Genomic DNA, 24,972 nt, shown 5'->3' on the forward strand with positions numbered 1-24,972 from the left:
GCCTGTCCAAACAGGAACTGTCTACAAACAGAATGTGAATTGTTCCAAAATTGAAAGCATTGCCTTGTTTAGATACTCTGCATGCCGTGGCATGATTTCCAACTCTGTCATTTACTCATTCTTTCTGAAGGTATCTATGTATTGAATGAAACTGCTGCCGTTTTCCATGTATGGGTAGTTACATAGTAATCTGGTAGAAATCAAAAGAATATGTTTAACCCAGAGCAACCTGCACTGGGAGAGAGAAAACAGAGGAATATAAAACTATTGCCCCCTATTGGCAGTTAATGTTTTGACACAGTATTCAAAGACTTAATAATAATATAAAAAGTTTATGTTTATCTTTTTCATAACAGTGGACATTTACTGAATGTGTTTGTGATGGTTGGTTGTACCACAGTATACACCACATGACCCATTTATTCTCTGAATAACTCATCATTTTCCAAACCATCACAAAAATGTTGTGTAAAATGCAGTATATTTAACATTATATTGATTGATATTCTAGTTAGTGTACAATAGGGAATATTATCCACCTCAGTCGACCTTTGAGTGAGTAAAACCTGCACTCTGAGCCAAAAATGGTACCAACAGATAACAGCTATACATTTCTGCTTGGATGTGATTGAAACAGTGGAGTACATTCATGTGATGTCATTGTCAGCATGGTTATTCTTAGATAACTGAATAAACACATAAATATGAACACAACATAATCTGAGAAAGGCATCTATGTAAAATAATAATAATAAAGCAACAATTAAAAATGTTTATATTTCTCATATGCAATTGTTTAAATGTTTCTAGATTTCTGATTTATAGGAAATATGGATATTAAAAATTTAAGATATTAATGGAAATGTATACAAATGGACTTTTAAAGTGATGTCTAACATTCTTGAATATATTATAAACATTCATATATGTGTGTATAATTCACAACGATAATGATTGATTACCGCCAATGGATTGGTAAGCATTGATCATTTAATCTATGTCTTTGTTATATCAAATAAGATAGACTTACACTTAGACTAAGCTATTTCTTGCTTATACAAGTAACTTTATCAACTTCAACTTAATACCAACTTTAACTTAATACTAGCTGAAGTTCTATCAAATTCAATATTTTACAAATGACACTTGATATCAGCTAAAACACTCCTACTGCTTTTAATAAATTGGAAAAAAACACAAAACAAAAAGGCATTTCTTTGAGCCTGGAGGAAAGAACTTTGGCAAGCCATGGAATTTACAACTCAGCATTATTTACAACCAGACACAGCCTTACAAGACAGAACTAGGTCTGGTCTTTACACTCTATTGTTTGGATACCACAAAATGCAATCAGTGATTGATAGTGAAACTGTGCAAATAATTTTGTTTTCCCTTATCATATTAAATTTTTTTTTCAAAATAATGTCTCTCTCTCTCTCTCTCTCTGCCTCTCTCTCTGTCTCTCTCTCTCTCTCTCTCTCTCTCTTTCTTTTGATGTTTAAAACAAGGTAAACTGAACTGAAATGGTAAAAGACATAAAATGAGGGTACATTAATTGCGATCCACAGTATCCTTATAACATTTTTTTTTTTCATTTCTCAGCTGCATGGCTACAAAAAAAAAAAAAAAAAAAAAAAACTACATTTCAGACCCTCATAAACCAATCAGTGTTATATCTGTATTTTCAACTCAAATGTCCTTTCCTTAAACATATTTTTTATGTATTGTATTGTACAAGTATAACCCTTGCGCATCAAAATGAGGCATTGGTTCTTTTTATTTAAATTAAGTTTTCAAAATATATCACAGGCCTCCACAGAATAGAAACAGCAGTATGAAGATGGCAGTGGAGTTTCCTCTCAGCAAATGTCACAGTGCACAGATTAAAGAGAACATTGTGGATGAACAGAGCACTCTGACTTCTTCTGTTTCCAAGCACAACATCATAAAGTAAGATATGGCTTAAACTTTTCATACCATGATTATAATGGTCAAGTGGAGCCTCATCTGTCAAATAAAGACCAGAATAATCGGTGTTGAAAACGACAAATAACAGTGGTAAAAAAACGTCACATGCTTTTTATGAAATATACTTTCTCATTGAACAATTTAGACTCATTTCAGTTGTTTTTTGTTTTGTTTTGTTTGGTTAATCATGTGACTCTACTTCACCATCCTCATTGCCCTGTACATGACCCCACCACACAACACCACATCTTCTCTGCCCTGCACATGACCCCACATTATGTCCGATCTAAAGATTCATGTTCTGCCCCTCATCTGCAAACCAATACAAGACCACTTAGCTTCTCACAGTCCTTCACCTTCACTTTTAACACAACATACACATCCTAGGCACAAATTAAGCACTTTTCGACATGCAAAATTGGGGTATTTTTATATACGCACATTCTGTGATACCAGATCGCAAATACTTCCAAGGATCCAAGGAAAAAGTTTTTACACGTGTACAATGCTTTTAAGATAGTTATTTGAGTACATAAGAATCATGATATACAGAATTAGATTTGAAGCTCTTGCCATAACAATAATTCTATATCAATGCCAAATTAACAGTAATATACAAATGCACAAACGTACACTCTAGACCTTTGAAATTGATCAAAACTGAACAGATGAGGACACATTTGCGCATCACTTGACACAATTTCTCCATGAACGATTGAATTACATCCTTGATTAATTCCCGGGGGTGTTGCGGAGGAAAGTACATATTTAATTAAATAGAGGAAAACAAGATTATTAACTTACTGCAACCACCTGGGATCCATTTGGGAGAGTCGAACTTCTACAGACCCTGACGCGAGTAACCCACACTAACAGCCTCTAAGCCGTTCTCTCAGAGATAAGACTAGCCAACAGCTGCGATTACGGACAGTTAACATTATATATGATGTAAATATATTGAGGGTTTGTCAGGTCTTGCAGGCCATAAAACCCACTTTAATGACCCCACGTGCTCTTCCTGCACCACTCACTGGTCCTGCTTTGGGCAATTGGCATAAATAACCTTCAAAACTTCAAAATACGTGGCAAGAGAGCAAAAAAAAAGAGGGGTTTGTGTAAAAAGCAACATAGTAACCACAGTAACTCGCAATGTGGCCCATTCGGTCAAGATAGCGAATGTAGAAATTGAAAGAAGCGTGGAAATTTACATTGAATCTCCAATATAGGTGAGTGAGACGATTCTAAAATGAAAGCACTTTTGCAACTTGACTAGCTGCCTGTTTTTATTTTGAGATTAGTGTGTATATAATGTTAAAAGTCATACATAATCATTAGTAATACATAGATTAAAATGTTCCGTAACATTTCAAATAAGTTACATCGAGCGCGGAGAAGGAATTAGTTAAAAATTAAAATATGTCAAATACACAGGAAAGGAGCCTGAGTGAAGAACGAGCCAGTAGAAAATTTGCATTTTGTACATGCAGGCAATGCTCTCGTGTCCTTTGTTTGACACGGGCCTGGATTACATGATTTCGGCTCATAGGGTGACTGACATCATATGTCTCATTATCTAAATGACAAATTTCAACAATAATGTAGTAGCATGAGCAATTCACTCTTAACGTCTTTAATTATGTGCTTCACACGATGGCCGATTAATAACGCTGTTGTATCATACTGCAAATGCATTTTCGAAAAATATTTCGTGTATTCATAATTAAGTTGGATAATATTTGATTAAGTGTGCAAACGATCTTATTGTTTTTATGAGTTCTGTGTACCAAAACGTCACTTTGAAATGTTTGTGTAAACTTCCGCCGATCTGTTAAAAAAGGAAACAGTTGTCAGTGTCTGATGGGTGAGAGGAAGTGCTGTAAAAGTTTATTGGGGTCATAAAGTTTTATGTGCCTCCGTTTAAGGGCTACTGTAAATAAGTGACCACAGCGTTAAGGTTCAATCATGTCTCATCAGTGGAAGTATACACATTCAGACTTGGTCCTCGATGGACGCACGAATATTTATCAAAATCATATTAAATTCGCGCAGAACGATTTCCTCTCTGAACTCCTTTATCAAATAGGCCTTGAGTGCAAAAATGCATTGTGTAAAGAAGACTCTTTTTTTTGTTCCTGTTGCTTCAACAGACAAAAAATAATGTTAACAATAGGACATTCTTTACGGTTAATCAAGTTTATTTACAATGATACCACATTGGACGCTTTATTGGACACAGATGGCTTTTAACCCAGAACTGAGGAAACTTTCTGATATGTTGCCACTATTGACAATTTAATCTTATTACTGTTATAATACATTACTGACTGGAAAATTATCGATGTGGCTTAGCAGTGAAACTTCGGAAACAAACGGTTGGAATAACAGAAATAATGGATCATAGAATAAATGCGGTTCACACAAAAGTAGGTCGTGTAGCTTGTTTGGCATTAGAGGTATCAATAAGCCACTCCTTACAGTCCTTACAGGATGCCCTATATATGCTCCTCAAATGTAGAGTGTATAGAAACGTCAAGGTAAAAAAAGTCAATGTACCTGTCTGAAAAAAAAGTCCCCAAAAACACAGTAAAAGAGCAAAATGTTCTGATTGCACAGTATTTAAACAGACATAATCGTTAAGAGAAAATGACCATTTGGCTGCTGGCTGACAGACAACATGATACACAGCGGTTAATATGACACTATAGTTGTTGCACTGTCATCACGTGCGGTTTACCATCCTTATTGTGTGGATATTATAGTTGTATAGAATTTACAGAAAGTACAATGAATAAAAGACCCATCGAAATGCAATGGGCAAATTGATGAATGTTCAAGCAAAGCACCACATTATTTGCACTTACATTTAAATCAACGTAACTGCATGCAGGCCTTGGTATATTATGCAGGTTATTGATACAAGTGATTTTAGTAAAGCATATTCAAATAAAGTTTAAGCTCATACATTATTCAAATAAGCACCCCCGCACTCTGGGGAGGGAGCATTATCAATAAATATTGAAAGTATGGACATATTCACATAACAACATGATATTGTAGACAAATGAAAGACATCAACTGCTGTCAGCAAGAAAATCTATTTTAAATCGTTTGTTGCTTCAGTACAACTTTACACTGCCTTTATTTTCAAGCTGAAGCCGTACACCACATTATTATAGTCCTCCTTTCACTTTCAACTTTGAGTCCTTCTTCCACTTCATGCGACGGTTCTGGAACCAAATTTTAATTTGGCGCTCGTTCAAGCAGAGGTTATTGGCAATCTCGATACGTCTGCGACGTGTGAGGTATCGGTTGAAATGGAACTCTTTCTCCAACTCCAGAGTCTGGTACCGGGTGTAACTGGTTCGTGACCTTTTACCATCAGATTCTGAGGTGGCATCAGAAAGATATTAGGTTACCTATTTGTAAAAATTTTATCGAATGTCGTCCTCATGCATATTATAATATAATTAATTTTCATAATAATTGATGAAGTTGCCACCAAACACAGTCCATAGAATGTAATATGAAAACATCAAGCATTATGCAATCCAAAATGAAAACAGTGGACAGGTGTGTATGACGCTAATATTTATTTATTCTGAAATAAGAAAGTATCATGCACAGAAATAACACAAACGTAATGAAACAATCATGACTGTGAGAAGGCCACGAGCATAATGACACAAAATATTGTAAAAGCTAATCAGAAAAGACACTGCGATTGCAATGCCTCACTATTTAGAGAATGCAAATTGACATAATAGTTTTGCTGTACTTTACTACTCCAGCGGTGAAGAGTGCAACTAACCGGAAACAAAATGCATGTGTATGCAAAGATTCGTTTGAAATCCCAACTTCACTTAGACTAAATAAAATGCAAACTCTCTTTTATTCTTAAAGCAAGACATAATACGTAAATTTACATGTTATGATTTTTTTTATCTTTTATTTTTTTTGCTTTTCTTAACCAATTATTTCTCCATAAATTTGACCGGAGATCACCTTTTCACAGTAACAGGACAGGTTTACGAGCAATAGATGCCTTTGTCATAAAATTTACGGCCGCTAGTTTTATTATTTCCTGCGTTTGGCCTATAAAACTCAGGAGGAAAAATATGGAGCGACAAAACAGGGTAGGAAGGAGATGCAATGACGAGGATGAGATGCGTGCAGTTTTCCTCTCTTCTAAAACAAACTTGAAACGTAACTTTACCGTGGCTCATGTGTAGCTTTGTCATCCACGGATATATCTGCGGCTGCGACTGGCTCTGACGCTGAGTCGAATTAGTTTGTTGCTTTATCGCTGAAGTAGTCTCCATTTTGATATCGTCTGTGCGGCTCTTGCCGCTGGGCTTCTCCATAACTTCCATATTCCCCTCGGCTTTTTGGCTCAACAGTCCGTGACTGAGGGGGTTGTACCCGTGAGTGCTTACAAAGCTACGAGAGCCCAGAGCTGAACAGGACTGTGTTCGCTGAACTGCTGCACTGCTCCTTGCACGGTCGGTTGTGTTTATCGCCTCCCGTTTCAAAGAGTTGGAGGGGATTTGAGAACTGAACGATCCACCGAGATCAAGTCCTTCGTACGCGTAATGGGACTCGTGGAACTCCGAGTGAGCTCCATAGTTGCCAAAAGTGTGCATTCTACAAGAGGCGTCTTGCGTTTGATTAGAAAAAGACTTTCCAACGTATGAGCTCATTCTGTTTCCAAAACAATATAACCTTGGAGAGATTCACAAAAAGCACTCGGTCACGGCAGAGACGGAATCAGCTAATAAAGTATACATAAGTTGTTTAGAAGTTTTATTTGTTTATTGGGCTTTATTTGTATTTCTAGAGGACGTTAGGTTTGTCCTAAAAAAAGAGCAGGATTTATAGGTGGAGGAAATCATTTTCTTTTTTTTCTTGATACGACGTGTAATGCCCAAATATGGAATGCTTAAATAGAATCACGTGCAGCTCCTGGCCACTCATAAATTGGCTTGATCCCCAGGAGGTTATTGATAGACAGGGAAACGTGTCCGATAACTTCTCGGTATGGAAATCATCTAAGGGTCTGGGCTAAAAAGGGCGAGACCGTTAGACAAGAGCGTCATCTGGCGTCTAATACTGGACAGAGCGACCTCACACACGCGTGCACGCGCGCACACACACAGACTTGTGCAAACAAGATGATGGACAAGATACGATGCGATACGATGTCATGACACATCAAATGACATGGCAATATGACAATTATGGAGTATACTATTATCACATTAGTTACATATATGACAAATGTGTCTATCTCCAGTTTCACAATAATGTCTTGGGTTTTTGAGTGTTTTGTGTGTGTGTGTGTGTGTGTGTGTGTGTGTGTGAGTGTGTGTTACTTTTTTCATCATAATTTGAGAAGTTATGTCTATTGTGATCACAAGAGAACTTTACACTGCGTCAAAACATGTGCATTTTAGCAGCGGCATCCCAAAACCCACATCATTTTTTATCGCAGAACAACCGATTCAGCGTAATGCCACTATATCCAAAGCAAACGTGGTTAGAAAGGTTTTTGTCAATCAAGCATTGTCTCTGTATCATGAAATAAGCAATGCTTTATTTATTAAATGAAACTTGTTAAGTCGTCACATACATTAATCACTAGGTATATTAACAATAATTAGGTGCATTATTCCATTCATATAATTGGAGTTTGGACAAATTAAATTGTAGTTAAATGAGTACAATTACAGAATAAACCAAACTCCGATGTAACTGTGAATTTTATTTGTTAATGTAGACTTGAACCAAAAACGTACAGAAATATGTGGGCCTAAAAGTTCACAAATAAAAACTTCTTCAAAACGAAAAAGTGTATAAAGCCTTATATTTTTTTACTCAGTTCAGAAACCCTTTATGTGAAGAGCGCAAAGATGGAGTCAAAATTAAAACAATAGTTTTTTGTTTTCAAGAATTTTATTAAATAATACACAGTTTACACAAACAATATAATTGCGTAACAAGGTATATGTTTGTTTTCATATGGGTGTGATTCTCACTTTAAGACAAGTTTATATGCATACAACTACAAATATGATGAAATGTATTTTTTTGAAATTCTCTCAATAGTTAATATGCCAGTACAGCGGCATTTTGAACAACAGAACACTGACAGGGCAAAGGCAATATTAAGGGGGAAAAAAAGAAAAGAAATTGCATTAAGGATTTAGGTAGTATAGTTCATCCCGTCAGTGCTTGTTTCATTGTACAAATATGCATCCACAAAAAAAAAAAAAAAAAACTCCTGAATGTGCATATAAGAAGTTTCCTTCACTTCTGGAATGCTTAGGGTACTGTTTAGAGGCTTAATAGTTGGGGAGACGTAGCCTACTTATTAAATTCGAATACATTTTCATCTAATGTAATTTCTACTAGCCTATAGCAACATGATAATACTAGAACCACACAAATAGTTCATCTGTGGCATTGTCACCACGCAGGAGCTATTTTTAATACAAAGAGAAGTGAATTACATTATGGTGGATAACATGTGCGTCTTTCTCTCTCTTAATCTCTCCATTTGTTTCAACGTGTGTGTATATGTTAGTGGCGTGGTGGTTGTTGTAGAGCTTGTGTATGGTATTCAGGTCGGAGGAGGAGGGGGCAGTCAAAGGAATAGCAGAGTATACAGTCCATGCATTAATATTTGCAAATTCTCAGAGTTTAGGTAGTTACGTTGCAGTTAACAGGCGTTCAAGAACGAGAAATGGATTTCCTAATCTTTTTTTTTAGCTTCCTCGGTTTCCTCCTCGGTCTCCTTCTCGGTCTCTTGAGGAGTACCCGTTGATTCGCTCCCCGGTACGGTAGAAGTTAGATTGCTCTCTTTCTTCCATTTCATGCGCCTATTCTGGAACCAGATTTTGATTTGACGCTCGGTTAGGCACAGAGCGTTGGCGATCTCGATGCGTCTGCGTCTGGTTAGATACCGATTGAAGTGAAATTCTTTTTCCAGTTCCAAGGTTTGGTATCTGGAGTAAATCTGGCGACCTCTCCTTCTGTCTGACCCGTACCCAACTCCTGTTGTGGAGAAAAGTTAAAATAAATTAAATAGTTCACACAGAGAGAAATTCTTAATTATAAATGCTATTTAAAACACACATTTCAAATCCTGTTGGAATATTTTACTTTATGCGTATTTAATTTTTTTTTATTTATTTAATTTATAACATTACTAATATAACAATTTGGCGAAATAATGTATTTACACAGCACTTGACCCATATTACAGTCACAAAGCAACGCGAAACGTTAACATTTCGATTTTCAGTGTTTCTAAAACATTTCTTTCAACTAACTTTGCTATCGTGTTTTTCTTTTCAAACTACATCTGACGAGCAAAGTTACATTTTAACATACTAGTGCATGCTCTTAAAATGGTACAAAATGTACTTTTTGTTGTATATTTTTCTAACGCACTCACACTTATTGCACAAGTTTTTGAAATAATTTTGGCACTCGAGTATTAAAGGAAGTAGCCAAATGGGATTCCCCTCTCTGGAAAAGGGGGCTTTTATAGTCTGATGATTTAGTAGTGGTTTATGAGGCCATAAAATGTAGCTACTCTGTTGATAGGACGTATCGTAAAACAGACCAATTCCAGGAGGGTATGTCCCAAGTCGCAGTAAAAACTCACCGCTGTGCGAGTTCATGCGCTGCATCCACGGGAAAATCTGAATGTTGTTCCCTTTCTGTTCCTGTGTTCCTGCACGAGCTTGTTCCAGGTTGTACTCCTGGGCAACGTGGCTCTGCGCATTGAGTCCCATACTAGTTTGCCTGCAACTGGGAAGCACATCCTTATCTTGTAGAAACACGTTAGATCCATACTCGTACGGTCCTCGACTTGATCCAAACACAACGTTATCTTGAGGTGAATAGAAAGGGGACGCATAAATCCGGTTTTGGGTCACTGTGGTGCCATAAGACGAAAAATGTCTGACTGAATCATATGTGGTCGTGTTCAGTGGCATGTTGGGCAAAACCTCTTGCCCACCAGATAAATGGCACGAGAGCGACGGGTTCGCGAAATACGAATTCATACCTTTCCTATCGCCCTCTCATCAACTCACCCTCCTATCTTATTTCCCCTCTCTTAATCGCACACTTTCTTTCTCTGTGCTTTGGGGTCTGCTTCCTTCTGTCACATACACACGTCTCCCGCCTCCCGCCTGCTTTCCTAACTCTCTTTCAAATGAACTTCAGAATGATTTCAATAATATTAATTTCCAGTCTCCGGTTAAGACGCGCAAAGCAAGTGTTATAGCCAAGGCTTGGCTCATGGAAGGACAATATGACAGCGTCACCTGACCACTTTCAGCCAAATCAAACCGCAATACACACATAAATATCGAGCTTATAGCTTCTTATCCTTGTGGCTTCAGTTGATGATGTTTAAGTAAACACACAAAAATACAGAATAGGCACTCACACGAACAATCAATTATGCCTTTTTGGGCATTAATCACCGAGTTTCCACGTGCTAGTGTGAAGATAAATCTACACTTGCGTTTTACAACGAGTTAAATTTCTTCTCAGTAAATTACATGTAAGATCACATTTACAGTTGATTGTTGTCGGCTGACTTACACAAAGCTGTATATATTTATATTTTATAATACGACAATACTAATCATAACTATATGTAACCTATTTCTTCTCGACAGCAACAACTTTTTTACTTCATTACAACTACTCGATGAATCATGTAACTCAAATTTTAACCTCTAAATAGAACCCTTTGTTTTAAAAAAGAAAATGACCAAGGGCTAATTGCTGCAAGGCTGTTTACGCCTTATCTACACAGATATTGTTTACCCTCCCTTTTCAAGATGAATTTCACAACTTCATTAAAAACAGTTGTGACTAAATCTGCTGATGCACATTTCATATCATATTATTAGAAATATTCGCGGCATTGTCGTCTGTCAACAAGTTAAAGGACTACACTATTCTTTGTGTTATTCAGTAGATATTTCCCTATAACGTTTGTTTCTCTCTCCGATTTCCTCGGGCTTTTATTGCGCTGAAGGGGAAACGTCTGTTCTTTTCCTTTCCCCATTTGTAATGTATTGATAATTTCAATGGTAAAAAGAACCTGAGTAAGGAGGGGGGAAGGGGCATCTTACTAAAGAATGCGTCAAACGCGCCTTGGTGCCATAAAAGTCACAAAACCAACTGAGGACTTCCAGCTCTGAGGCAATTATCCCTTTGAATGTATGGGGGCTGTTCACAAAATCTAATTACTTTTGAACATAAATCTAATCATTTTTTTTAGTATGTAACTTTGTAGGGTATGCAAAATGATTATGAGTAAAAATAATACTATGAGACATCTTTACAAAATTTAAGTACTTTTGACTATTCATTTAATTTATATGGTTTACTTTTTTACAGAATTTCTTACAGTGATCATTTAAGCAAACGATCGTTTGAACAAGAACAAATATAACTGTTCTGCTTTATTAAATACTTGCAGTTACATTAATGGAAAGCTCAATTTATGTTACCATGTTCAGTGGTGGGAAAAGGACTAGTTTTAACCGAATGGTTACGGTATGCTCCATGACCTTAATGCAGGCCACATGACGGAACGTGTGAGGCCAAAAACAGTGGTTTAGAAAGAGGTGCGCAAAACACGAGATTGACAGAACAGTAAAATTTACTTCCAGCAAGACAGAGAGAAAAGGCATTTAGCAGCTATAAAACAGGCTAATCTGCTTAACGACTGATTAAATGCATACAATATTTCTTTATATCCTAACGTAGCCTACCTAAACCCGGGATCAATCAATATCAAGGATTAATGTTTTTGATGGGTTGTCATATTTTGGACAAAATTTAACAGCGACAAAATGTAACCCTTCTAGGCAAATCTCTACTAGGAAAATATCTAAACATCAATATGGTAAGTGCTATTTCATCAGTTTTTGACAGCTGCATACGAATATGATTAAATATCTTCCGAAGTTAATTAATTGACGTTTATACTATATAGCTAGTAGTAGTAGTTGTAATAATAATAATAAGAAGAAGAATTTTAACAGGGCTGCGATAAAAGTAATAAAAAATAAAAATAAATAAATTACTGGCCGCAAAATAAATAGGCTACACTAAATGGCTAGTAGTCATTATGGCGGTGTGGACCATAACGTATTACTATGATTTAATTCATACAATATTACACCATGTATACTGTGGAAAGAAACTAATTAAAGTAATATATAAGTGTAATAAAAATATTTCTTGCGTGAAATACGCGTTTCATTCATAGCCTTTTTAAGACTGTGGAAACTGAACAGTTGCCATTTCAAATATTTGAAATGCTATAAACTTTTTTACAGCAATAATTATATTTGTAATTATTATTATTTTTTTAAATATAATTTAATTAGGCCTACATTTTCATTACGCTAGTACGATATGACATTGCATTTAGACTACAGGAAAGCACGCTGCTAAAAGCAAACTAAAAAAGCATTGTCAATTCGGAAATCATTTAATTGTTTAAGTAAATGACCAGAATACTTCGACGTCTAGTTTTGCGGAATTGAGATCAGATGTAGGTTGTATCTATATATCAGACTCTTTGATGTTCAATATTGGTTCAACGGCTTTGATCTGAAAGCCTTTGATGGGGAGATTTTTAATATTGTGATCTATTTTACAGCATCAGTCTTGTGAATGAAGTAGCGAGTAAAACACACCACACTTAGTCTGCAGTTGCTATGTTGATGTGACTGAGAGAAAGAGCTTTAAGTGTTTTATTGCAGCCCTTAAGACAAATCGCACGGTTGTGTTTTAGCGTTTGAAGAGGCAATAAATAGACATCCCGTTTGGCCTGTATTCTCTTTACACTCGACGAAACTACGCACTAATGTGCGCCAAAATCGTACTTACTTCTAATGCGTAATATACTGATATGATGATCTGGAAAAAAGCAAGCAATGCACATCCTAACTGTGCTCGGTAATGGCCTAGTCTGCACATTCTCGAGAGTTAAATGAATGTTATCATTGTCTTATTTATTTGTAACGGATTTTCACAATTGCAAATTCCATCGATGAGTCTTATAGCTTTCTTTTCCAAGCCCAACTTTCCTACCCTGTCATCTATGTCGATGTATCTATGCAAAAACAAAATCCATAATAGTAACGTGACAGCTGTAACAGAGCTTCATGTGCAGCTAAGCACTTATAACAACACACGATCCGAAGGGGCATGGTTTTTAACTAGCACAAGATAATTCTGTGAAATTATGTGGCCGCGTAATGACCTCCATGAATAAGATGTTTTGAAGTATAGAGCGAACTCGCATTGCCCTGCGGTTCTTGTAAGGAAATGTTTGGAATTGAAAGTTCGCCTGGAATTTGTTTTAATTTTTCGTGGCAACTCTGAATTATGCCATACTATGATTCAAATTCAATAGCGGTGGCAGACACGAGACTGGCTCAAAGTTTACACAAATGATAGTCAGATGGTAATAAATGTGTCAATTTCATAAACCTGTTTAGAACATTGCTATTAACCTTAAGAATAACTGTAATACACAAGTGAATAAATCTTATGCACCTTATATACGTACAAGCACAAGGATTAGTTAAATAGACTCCATTTTAATGGCAAACAAAAGACAGTCATTATTTCGAGGTAAAGAGGAGACTCAGTAGAAAAACCCCGCCCTCCACTCGCTCTCTCTCTCACTTACACACATGCACATCGACGAACCATATGCAAGCCCACACAGAAACATTCTGCCTTAATAAATTACATCTCAAGCTTAAAAAAAAGAGAAAATGAGTGCACACACACTTAGCATTAAATGAGACGATCTTTCTTTACTATTAAAAAAAATTGCCGTTCTTAACACTTCTAATGTTACAAATACACAGAACACACACACACACACAGAAGTTATTTTTAACAATTCCATTACTAAAAAATGTCTTTACCAGCAGCAGATGCATGTCCATAATAACTGGTTTTATTGCTGACATTTTTTTGTTTCCCCCCATTGCAGCCTCATATGTGGATTTCAAGAGGCCCATGATGGAAGATCGCAGCTCTAATTTTTTGATTCAGCGGAGTACCAACGGATTTTAGTAACATTCAATCCCATACTAACATAGCTCATTGGCTATTCAATCTAAAGCTTCATGTTTATCAGTATTGTTTTATTATCATGACATAAGATGGCAATAAAACTTATTAAAAAAGTAAATGGACTGTGTTTCTGTAATTGTGTTTTGAAATTGTATTATTTAATAATAATTAATTTATCAATAATATTAATTAAGTAAAAAGCCACCATACTCACATAAGAAATAATATCAATATTTTCTTTAAATATTTTTTCAAATGAACATATTAATATTGATCTACATGATGAGAACTCTATTAAAGCAAAGCTTTTGATACAAATGTATGATGCAGTTTCTATTAAAGACACCTTTTGCATACATAGCCATACCAGCAAATGCCAAACACATTCCAACATGAAAATTAAGATCTGAATTCAGCCTCTTCCTGACTTTAGGCTCTGTATAATGCTTTGCATATGGAGCAGGCACAAAGTTTCATTTTTCTTTTATTTATTCCTCAAAGAAAGACAGAGATAGATAAATAAACACATATGCGTGTGTGTGTGTGTGTGAGAGAGAGAGAGAGAGAGAGAGAGAGAGAGAGAGAGAGACAGAGAGTGGGAGAGAGAGATTGTTGATCCTGATTGCGTAAAAATTAAGATACGTCTATATCGTTTAATGAGTTGTTTGGTATGTACCACAAGGTCTTAATGCTTTATAGGTATGTGAGTAGGTGATCAAGTGTAAATTATTCACTCTTTTGTCATTAAAACTCGGACACAACCATGATACATCATTCTGAATAAAAGTCAACTAGAATAGTTACAGTTTTGTCCTGTCTTTCAACATATAACTCACTCATTAATATCTCACTCATAAATAATTAACATTTTCCAATTACTTATAGCGATGAATTATGACTACACTAAAATGTAATCTAGAAAGAAAAAAGTCTATGACAGAATACCCATAGCCCGACGAGTGCAAGCCATAGTCCCATTAAATGGGCTGAACACAGTTTTTGGTAAAAGGCCCGATATTCATCAGTGTATTCTGTGTATCTAATTTGCACATATTTATAAAGATATACCCTACTATTAAGTCATGCAGAGTAAACAAATGCAAGCTCAAGTATCCAGTAGCCTACACCCGTATAACCACAATCAAATACAAAACCTGACCAAGCTATATTTGACTATTTAAAATCAAGCTCACAACCACACCCGTTTGGACAACTTCACTTAAAAATATTATATTCATTGTCGCCGAGACAAATAAAAGTCAACAATAGGACCAGAGAGCAACAACACAAGTCGCTTGTCAACGAGACTGTCCGTTCACAAGCAATAAAGTATCAAGGGAAACGCCACATTATAAGTACGTTTACATATATTGCATGCCACTCTTGCACATCTCTTTTGACTAGAACACAGTGCTGTCAAATCTTCGTATTCTGTAGCTGCGGGTCTGTAAGAAGCCAATAAGGAGCGTAGAATCATTTACTTACCAGCTTCGCTGTTGTCTGTGTGACGCACGTTCGGTGGTGTACAGAAACAGATCACACTAGGCAACGGCACTAGGATCCCATTCTCCTGCGCTAAGGAAAAATGTAATCTTTCGAGGAGAAATTGTCATATTTACGCACTAACCCCTCGCGCTCCTGCTATCAGGGCTGTTTTTCCCTCTAGGGAATGAGATAGGAAGAAAGCAGACTGGAGAGGAGGCGACGTCTGAGGACAGTCAGTCATTGCTAGCGATGAAACAGACGAGACAAGATGGTGTTACAGAGCGTTTTAAAAATCCGCCTGAGCTAGCGAGTAAACAGAAAACGGGTAAAATGTCTGGTGCTAAGATCATTTCAACACCACCGCGAGCTCGCAAGTCGATAGATGGGGAGATCCAGGGGAAGACAACAGCACAAAGTTCATGTTCATAGAGTGAGTACCACGTGGTCTGACGCAACCAATGACCGCGTGTATTCAGTCGTAAACTTTTATTACTTAGCTGTAAATTCCCCCTCTAAACAACTAGGAATGTGTTACGTTTCACCCTCTCTCAAAGATCGCACTTCCCATTTTCTTCTTCCTTTTTCCTTTTACTGTCTGCTAGGTTAATGGCACTGATATTATACGTCATATAGCCTATTGTGAATAATTATTTATTAGTCTAATGCTATTAAAGCTTAATGATAAAATTAACATTTTGTAACAGTGGATATTCAGAAATTTGTGGAACAGTACTATAATGGAAAAAAGTATAATGGAAAAAAGTGTAGGCCTATTAGTTGTGTTAACAACTTGTTCAAGCCCTATTTTGAAAATGTGTTAATAAAAAAAGGAAATACACAGTGCCTTGTATACTCATAACTCAATTTTGCTAAAATAAATAAATAATTAAGATTACTATTCAAAATTAAACGTCTAAAAATCGAATACAGCAAATATTTAATTTATTTATTTATTTTTAACCATGGGGATGTTTCCTTATTTACCCCATTTGACCCTTTAGAGATTTTGTTTTGGGCTCATCGTTCCCAGAAGCTGGCTGAGTTTATGTCTCTCGGAGCACATTAAAGCATGACTCAGAATCACTGGGATACAGATAATTCTCATAATAGGCACTTGTTTAAGATACAAATGAAAATAATCACATAATTTCAAAAAGCATTTATAAGAACATGATAATTATAAAGATCACACCGATTACGTTTATTACATTTCACAAAATTATCATTTAGCCTACAACCGGATGTATTCATTGTGTATAGAAGCACTTGTAAAAGAGAACAAAATAAAGTTAAAATAGTTGCTCAGTATTGCAGTTCTTTTTTATTTTATGTATTTACAAAAATACTTTTGACATGTTTAAAAGAACCGCAAAGGTTTGACTGCTCTTGTGCTGTCAAATATACACTCTTAAAAATAAAGGTGCTTTAAAGGTTCTTCACAGCGATGCCACAGAAGAACCATTTTTGGTTCCACAAAGAACCATTCAGTCAAAGATTCTTTATAGAACCATCTCTTTCTTACCTTTTTATAATCTAAAGAACATTCTTTCGTCACAAAGAACCTTTTGTGTAACAGAAAGGTTCATCAGATGTTAAAGGTTCTTTAATGGAATAACCATTTAGACAAAAATGGGCTTCTATGGCATCTTGAAGCACCTTTATTTTGTGTATGCACTGAACAAATAATGCTATTAATTTTAAAAAATACGCCTGTGCGTCAGACAGCAGTGCTATATTATCATTGTTGTCAAATCATATATATATATATATATATATATATATATATATATATATATATATATATATATATATATATATATATATATACAGCTTCAGCATAGGTTCAGTTTAGTTTAATTATATGAATTAATGAATTATATTTAAAAAAGAATATTAACAGGTTCAAGACTGTAATAGTTCTGAAATTGACATGTCTGACCATTTTAAAGTTCAGAAATGCACACTGAACTATGGTGCAGGCAAATCAGACACATTGTTTTGCTGAGGCTTTACCTTATTTTTCAGTGACTAACGCTATTTATCAACGTAGTTGCTGGTCATTTGCTTTCCATAAACGAAATTCGTTAGATGATCTTGAGTGGTTCATTGAATGGTATTAGAATCATTAATTGCAAGTTGGTAGCATTTAAAAAAATATCTTCGCCTTAAACATTCTTCAAGTAGTTAATTGTAACATGTAATGCATTGTAACCGAGCAAAAACAATAGCAAAACAAAACGCCAAGTCTATTTTATGACATTGATAGCTTTAACTTAGAGATTTCAAAGCTTAACCAGTCGACAAAAGTTAATAAAGTCCATGTAAGCCATATAAGTTTCTCCTCAAATTAATTTCTTTTCACTACTTTATTTCACCCTATGTCTTTTTAGTTTTAAATAATAAAATAAAAAAAAAAAACAAAAAAATAAAAAATAATAAAAAAAATAATGAACAATAATAAAAAATAATAATAATAATAATAATAATAATAATAATAATAATAATGGGGGAAAAAATAGCACAATTATTTAACTGAAGAGCATGACCAAGAGCCGGGCAAGTTTCCCTTTAATTAATCCATTTTCACTATTAGTTTCCTATTTTTATGGCACAACAACCACAAACAGAGTAAATATGCGTACATATGGCAACTTTCACTATTACAAAAGTTAAATAAATAATAAAATACATGGCAAACATATACATGCACCCATGCATACATACACTTAAAGCAGTCCCACGTCCACGTTGCTTTCCTTGTGTCTTGTTCTAGCCTGTCTGCACTGCACAGAAATCAAAAGGCAAAAACGTCTGCCCGGATGCGACACTGTCGGGTTTACACCACCAATAAAGTTTACTGCAGGTATAGTAAAGCCCTCATTTGGAATGTAACAGCAGTGCAATACAAAGGCAAGGCGGATGGACAATGACCACTACAATTGTCACTACCACAGGAACTTCCTGAAAAGGTCTACGCCTGAACTAAAAATACTTTTTTTTTTTTTTTTTTTTTTTTTACAACAGGGGACAATCCAACACTATAACAACAAAAGGAGAGCGAAATGAACAATTACACTCAAAATGGTACCTTACAATTGTTAATATCCCTGTTAACTTGTTTTATTCAAGTAAAAAATATTATTTAACATAACTGAATCAACCTAAATACGTTAATTTTTACCACCAAAAGTCATTTTATGGATTAAACGAAGTAGAAAAAGTTCTTTAATGTAACAATTGCAGGTTACCACTTTTTACAGCGTACGTTATTTATTACTATCAGTATTAGATTATTGCATACATGCAAATCTGCACTTAAAAAAATGTAAAAGTATCGTTGTATCAGTATTTGCAGATGTCGCTTATATCGAGATTTTAAGCGATGTAGCTACACTTCAATCATTCGTATCGATTTATGTTTTGAGATACAGAATTGTAATATTCGTTTGTAAATATCTCCCATTTGAGTACCTTACTTGGCTGTGCTTTGGCACTTTGCAAGCTATTTGCTTATAATACCCAGTAAATCTCACTGGTATTAAAAATGAATTCTGATATTCTATTATTATATCCATATTCTGTTTATATTAGCCTCGTCTTTGTTATGTCATCGACTGGCCTAATTGTGGCTGCTTTATTGCGCACTACACTTCTGTTATGACCTGCCATTAAAAGTTGTAAAAGAGACAACACGTTTCAACACTCACGCGTAAGGTATAGGCCACACCAGGATTTTCTAATATTTGAATATATTTATGAACATTTAAATGTCAACACATTACCATGAACGTGGATTAAAGACATGTTCGTAGCTATTGGAAATCTCCTGTTCCCACGGCACATTCTGTCATATTTTTGTTGTCTGATAAATAAATGCAATGTTAGGCAAATGCAAATATTGCTTATGGGTCCTCTCGTCTTTGAATATGACAGGCATTGACATTGACAATATTCTAGCTCATCTGTCCTTTAGAAGGCGCCTTCAGTAAACATCCAAACTTGCGCTAAATAAGTATTTCAATTCTGCGTTTTTGTATATAAACATGTGTAAAGCGTTCCACGGCCATGGAACGTGAAGTTTATGCTTTGTTAGACAACAGTTTGGTCTGTATGCTGGACAAGAGACATGTAAAAAGAGTAGCCTGTATTTGTGAGAATATTTACAGGATTTTAGTAACATTCATCAGTTATCCATTATAGAAGACCAGCACAGGTGAAGAACAATGAGATTCCTTCAATGTCTCCTAGCAAGGCCGAGACCTGCGACCTGTCCGTTCATATGTTTCCCAGTGCTGTTATTTTACTTCGAGTAAAGCCTCTTACGAGAGAAGCCAAAGTGTACTTACGAAAAAGATTATTCACATTTGACACATTTTTATATTACTTTTTTATATTTAAGTGTTATTATTTTGTGCTATTATTTGGAACTGTTACTGGTACTGACGTAACGATTTTTGTTATATAAATATATACGTTGTCGCGTGATTGTGATTGAAATTAAAATAATTGAGAGAAAATTAATTTTATGCATTATTATGTTGAAATTGTGTGTACTAAGTACTTGAAACCAAAACTGAATACTAAAAGCATGATATTCTGCACAATTTGATCTGTTTTAAATTATGTATTTCATCTTACTGGAATTGATCACGCCATTTTGCTTTAATAATATTTGTCATTAAACGGGGAATTCAAATGTCATCCCTTGAAACCCCTAATAATAGCAGTTGACTAGGCTATTTGTAATTGTATTATTATTTTTTTCTTTTGTAATGTGGAGACAAACTTTCAAAGCTACAAATAATACTCTAATAATGCCCAGCGTAGTTTTTAATTATAAAAACATCATAATGTTTAATTATTTTTGGCTGCATTTGCCATTTCACTACACTACACAGACATGGAATATAGGCTATAGCTACTAGAAAAAGATCTTGAGATTTTGAGTCGTGCATTTGTAGTAGCCTATTTAACATTAATTTAAACGAAGAAATGCAGCTTTGGGGTATTTTGTAACCAGTGTCTTGTCAACAAGTGCAACAAAAAAAGAGACGTGAGAGAATGAGCCATCTTGTTTATTCTTCTGTTGATTTCAACAACAATGGCGTGGACACACACGAATTTGTCTATATTCACACGAGGAACACAATTAAAACGAGCATATTGATAACAGCAAGATATTACAAGACGTACATGAAGGTTATACTCAGTGCAATTCAAAATCTACGCTATAACACCAGCACGATAAATGACTCTCTTTCCTTAGGTAAGGTAGGGTAGTAATTAGCGTGTTTATTCATCTACACATAAATGTGCATTTCCTATAGGCAGTTTAAGTTGTTGGGGGAAATGTCTAAATATTTTCAACAAAGCAGCATGTAGAATAAATTAATTCATTCTTGCTAGCAAAACTTTGTTTTTAGGTAGTGCCGTACAATCTTTTAAAATAGTTAAGATTGGCTTCGAGCTATTCATGTCTTCCGCAGACTTCGAAGAGCTCGATAATCATAATAAGTGTTTAAAGGGTAAATTACATAATTTATGTGTAATATACAAAACAAGAGTCTATGAAATCTCTAGGTAGAAATGTATATTGCAAATTTCCCATGATTAGGTAGCTTCTTTCGAGATTTTCTTACGATTGCAATCTCTAGTGAGTCCGATAAAATAATCGAAAAAATACCAACTGTAACCTCGCCCACTCACATAGAATAACAATAAAGAACAGTTAAGTAATCGATAAAGTATGTAATACAGAACGCGTTCTCTACACTTGCCATCCCATTTCTCCATACACATGGCACTAATGCAATATTGCCATATTCGGATCGCAGAAATAGTGTTAAACTGAACACATAATCTATTCTTCTGTCAATTTGATTCGTAATGTCAGCATGTTGTGGCCTGATTTTATATACAAGACCAATCGTTTTTAAAAGTGTCAAGCTGATGCAATTATTTCGGTATTTCAATTGGTTGCATCTTGGTCAATTTTATCCCCCAAACATCCTCATCAAGTATGAAATAAATGTTTAATTCCGTTAAATGCTTCTCATGCTGATTACATTTCCCTAAGTAAAACGATGGGTTATTGTGTTGCTGTTAATCTTTCTCTTTGAGCAATTTGTCAAATACACAGATCCACTTTTCGCTAATGGTAAAAGTCCTCGCGTGTTGGTAAAAAAACGTTTTTCTTTTGGCAGGTTTTAGGGTACTTTTGTATAGAGGGGGATTTTCTCACTTTTTGACCCAACTGTTTGTAATAAAATTGGCGCGTCTTCTCTTTCATTGCCCATTCAATATCTGCCATATAACCATAAAAAAGACCATAAAATCACTCCTTGCTTTCCTCTTTCTCTTCCGTTTCCTTGTCTTCTCCTTCCTCCACCTCGCCGTCCTCGTTGCCCTCTTCTTCGGCCTCGGCCTCAGCCTCAGCCTCTCCTCTCTGCCCCGGAAATTTGTCTTTGTTATTTTCTTTTTTCCACTTCATTCGACGATTCTGAAACCAGATCTTCACCTGCCGTTCAGTTAAGCTCAGCGCATGGGACACTTCAATGCGGCGCTTGCGTGTGAGGTATGGGTTGAAGAGGAACTCTTTCTCCAGCTCAAGGGTCTGGTAACGGCTGTATGTCTGCCTTCCATTGCGTCTCCCAGGAGCTTTGGAGTGAAACAAAAATATCTGTCAATTACATGTCTTCATTGCTTCTTTCTCTTTCCATTTACATATTCTGGGAGACAGTTACAAAAACATTAAGGAAACATCAGCAGAAAGCTGCTAGCTACGTCTGTTCACATGTGCAAACAAAAATTATTAAATATTTTAATTTTAGAATTCTTTAAAATTCGAACTTTCTTTCCCCCCCAAAAAATACACACCCACCTCAACTCATTGCTCATTAAAGACAAATACTGGAACAAAATAGAATTTGTTTGCGTCACAGTGTGCCTTATAGTACTATTTGCACCAGAACATATTCAAATATATCAGTTGGTGGCAGACACTGTATTTAGCTAGGGGATATATCCAATATGCTTATATACAGTGGCTTTCCTGTTAGTAGATCTATGTCACATAATTTGATTACTCCAATAAATGTGCCGTTTCTATAACTGACTTAGACCTCAGCTTTATTTCAGATCAGTAACGCACAGAATTTCACTTAACCTGGCGCTAGCGAGCGAGTACGCGCGCGCGCGACACACACACACACACACACACACACACACACACAGACAGACAGACAGACAGACAGACAGACAGACAGACAGACACACACACACACACACACACACACACACACACACACACACAGGTTTTCGTAGTATCCGTCACTCAAACAAAATAAATAGATGGAACACATTTATGTAGCCTACTCATTCAGGTTCATTACGAGTTTGTTTTAAATAAAAGTAGGCTAATACATCTCAGTGAGACTCAAATACACTTGACATTAGTAGGTGTTAAAAAGTTTTCTTTTAGAATATAAATTGATCGGCAGACCGTTTTTTTTTTCTAGATTTTTCGTTTTTTCCCCCTCAACAAGAAGGAAACGCAGACCAATGGAAACAGTCGAACAATGTCAATTTAAATCACACAAACTGAAACGAACTTTTTTCCATTACTGTTTACCACCACACATAACAATCACAAAGCTCTCGACTTTACTTTTAGTCGTTACAAATTTGATAAAACAAGAAAAAATAAGTGGTCATTTAAAACTATGACGAGAATATTCTGAGTTCATCCAGCTCAGTGTCTACACAATCTAGCCAATATCAAAACTAATACATTCGTTTTTACAAATTTTCAATGATCGTCCAGTGAGGTAAACAAATACAAAACTCTGCAATATCTATTAATAGGTACAGTTTCGCAATCTGAAAAGCATAACCCACCTATGTTTTGATCTCTGTTTATGGAAACTGAACGCTACACAAGAATAAGGCTCTTGACACACTGACGCAGTGACACAGACACAGTAAATGGACAGAATGTGAAATAGTAAGAGCTCTAACCGTGAGGCCGCATCCATGGGAACATGAGGCTCGGAGAGGAGTTCTGACTTAAGTGGCCTTGTCCTTCTCCAGGGTTAGTGCTATTGGACGATTTACAGTCTGGGTATTGCGCTAAGCTGGCCTCTTGCTGGGTACCATAAAGCGGTTGCCTCGGAAGAGCTTCATATCCATAAAATTTCGTAGCGTCTCCATGACATGCCAATGCACAAGGGTTCTGCTGATAGCCGGGGTTGGAGATACCTGTGGTTCCGTGATGGAAAAAGTCCTGTACGTGATGCGACGGGTGTTGAAAACCCGGCGCAGCTGCTCCATGTCCGTATACAAGCGTGTGGCTTCGGGCAACGCTCTGTGGAAACCTGCAGTCGTAGTAAGTTGGCTCTAATGTTTCGCCGCCTTTGTACTTGGAAAAAAGAGGGTTAACAAAATAAGAGCTCATGTTTATCTAGCATTAAAAAGAGACAGTCTGTTTGAAAAACAAAAATAATTTCACCTCCCTAGATGGTGGCAACCTATTGTTGCAGTTCCAAATGGCATGCAACGCAGACAGAGCAACCGGAACTAGATGGAGAAATGCTGCCCCTTCGGACAATCTGAGGCAGCTCCCACTTCAAATCCACTCGCTTAGTCTCTCTCTCTCTTCCTATCGCCAGCCTTTTCCTTTTGCAGCCTCAAATCATGGCGTGCACGGTGGATGTGTGTTAAGGTTAAAGCTGGCTAGCTCCGACGGCTCAGTCACAAGCTCGTACTTTTTTTGCCTCCCACCAGCCACCCCCACTACAATGAACCCCCCCCCCCAACCCCTTGTCCCCTACTACCCCACCCTTTGGCTCCTCATCTTTCCAGAGCGTCCTTGAAGGGGGAAACGCAGTTGTCTGTTTTTATTTTTATTTTTATTTTTATTATCATTGAATAACATCGGCTGCACGTATTAAATGAAGCAATCATTTAAGTTTTTAATGTCTGCTTTAGAACATAACCGCAGGTTGCGGCGGCTTCATAATGGTCGTACTGGTCATTTTAGACCTGCGGTCACGTTGAAACAATTTGTCTGGTAATTTCATTTATGATATAACTAGGTATCATTTTCTTTTAAAAGACCATATACGCTCCGGCCATTACACATCCATTCTGAAGCGTTTATAAGGTTGTGTATCGAGCCATAACCCACAGGGTCAACACTGGGCTATTCAAGTTTACGAACATTACGAAGAAACTGCTACAACGATTGACACAGCATACCAGCTAACTAAAAACAAATTACAATAATAATGCCAATGGAAAATATGTAACATTTTAAGCCTGTTATTAATTAATATTATGATTTATTATTGCTGCCGCCGCTGCTGCTGCTATTATTAAAGTTGTGACAATTAA

At 36.1% G+C, this 24,972-nt stretch overlaps 3 protein-coding genes and 1 long non-coding RNA gene across 7 annotated transcripts in view; 1 reads left to right on the plus strand and 3 right to left on the minus strand.

Moving 5' to 3' along the window:
* LOC109113340 (homeobox protein Hox-C5a) overlaps positions 1 to 17,035 on the minus strand; it is a 36,508-nt gene extending 19,473 nt beyond the window's left edge. For 2 of the 4 annotated variants that reach the window (XR_006158185.1, XR_006158184.1), the window contains exon 1: positions 6,182 to 7,775. Coding sequence is in view for 1 of the 4 variants with exons in the window: in XM_019126140.2 (XP_018981685.1) it covers positions 5,139 to 5,353; positions 6,182 to 6,665 (699 nt within the window). In the remaining 3 variants the exon portion in view is untranslated. Of the gene's footprint in view, positions 1 to 3,187; positions 5,354 to 6,181; positions 7,776 to 15,582 lie in introns of those variants that run through there. The other 2 variants (XM_019126140.2, XR_006158186.1) reach the window with 2 other exon arrangements.
* On the minus strand, positions 7,906 to 10,312 carry LOC109081934 (homeobox protein Hox-C6a). The gene is made up of 2 exons (XM_019096893.2): positions 9,635 to 10,312; positions 7,906 to 9,018 (listed from the first exon to the last, which is right to left on the minus strand). The coding sequence occupies exons 1-2, from the start codon at positions 10,035 to 10,037 to the stop codon at positions 8,717 to 8,719; spliced, it is 705 nt and encodes a 234-aa protein (XP_018952438.2). The 5' UTR covers positions 10,038 to 10,312; the 3' UTR covers positions 7,906 to 8,716.
* Positions 17,036 to 20,641: 3,606 nt separating the features above from the next.
* LOC109113342 (homeobox protein Hox-C8a-like) lies at positions 20,642 to 24,099 on the minus strand. Its single transcript, XM_019126133.2, has 2 exons — positions 23,599 to 24,099; positions 20,642 to 22,239 (listed from the first exon to the last, which is right to left on the minus strand). Exons 1-2 carry the CDS (start codon positions 24,032 to 24,034, stop codon positions 21,917 to 21,919), a joined length of 759 nt encoding a protein of 252 aa, XP_018981678.1. The 5' UTR covers positions 24,035 to 24,099; the 3' UTR covers positions 20,642 to 21,916.
* LOC122141912 lies at positions 23,572 to 24,972 on the plus strand. Its single transcript, XR_006158187.1, has 2 exons — positions 23,572 to 23,965; positions 24,097 to 24,972. It is a non-coding gene; the product is annotated as an uncharacterized LOC122141912 (long non-coding RNA).

The sequence above is a fragment of the Cyprinus carpio genome, chromosome B23 (assembly GCF_018340385.1).
Source record: "Cyprinus carpio isolate SPL01 chromosome B23, ASM1834038v1, whole genome shotgun sequence".
Lineage (NCBI taxonomy): Eukaryota > Metazoa > Chordata > Actinopteri > Cypriniformes > Cyprinidae > Cyprinus > Cyprinus carpio.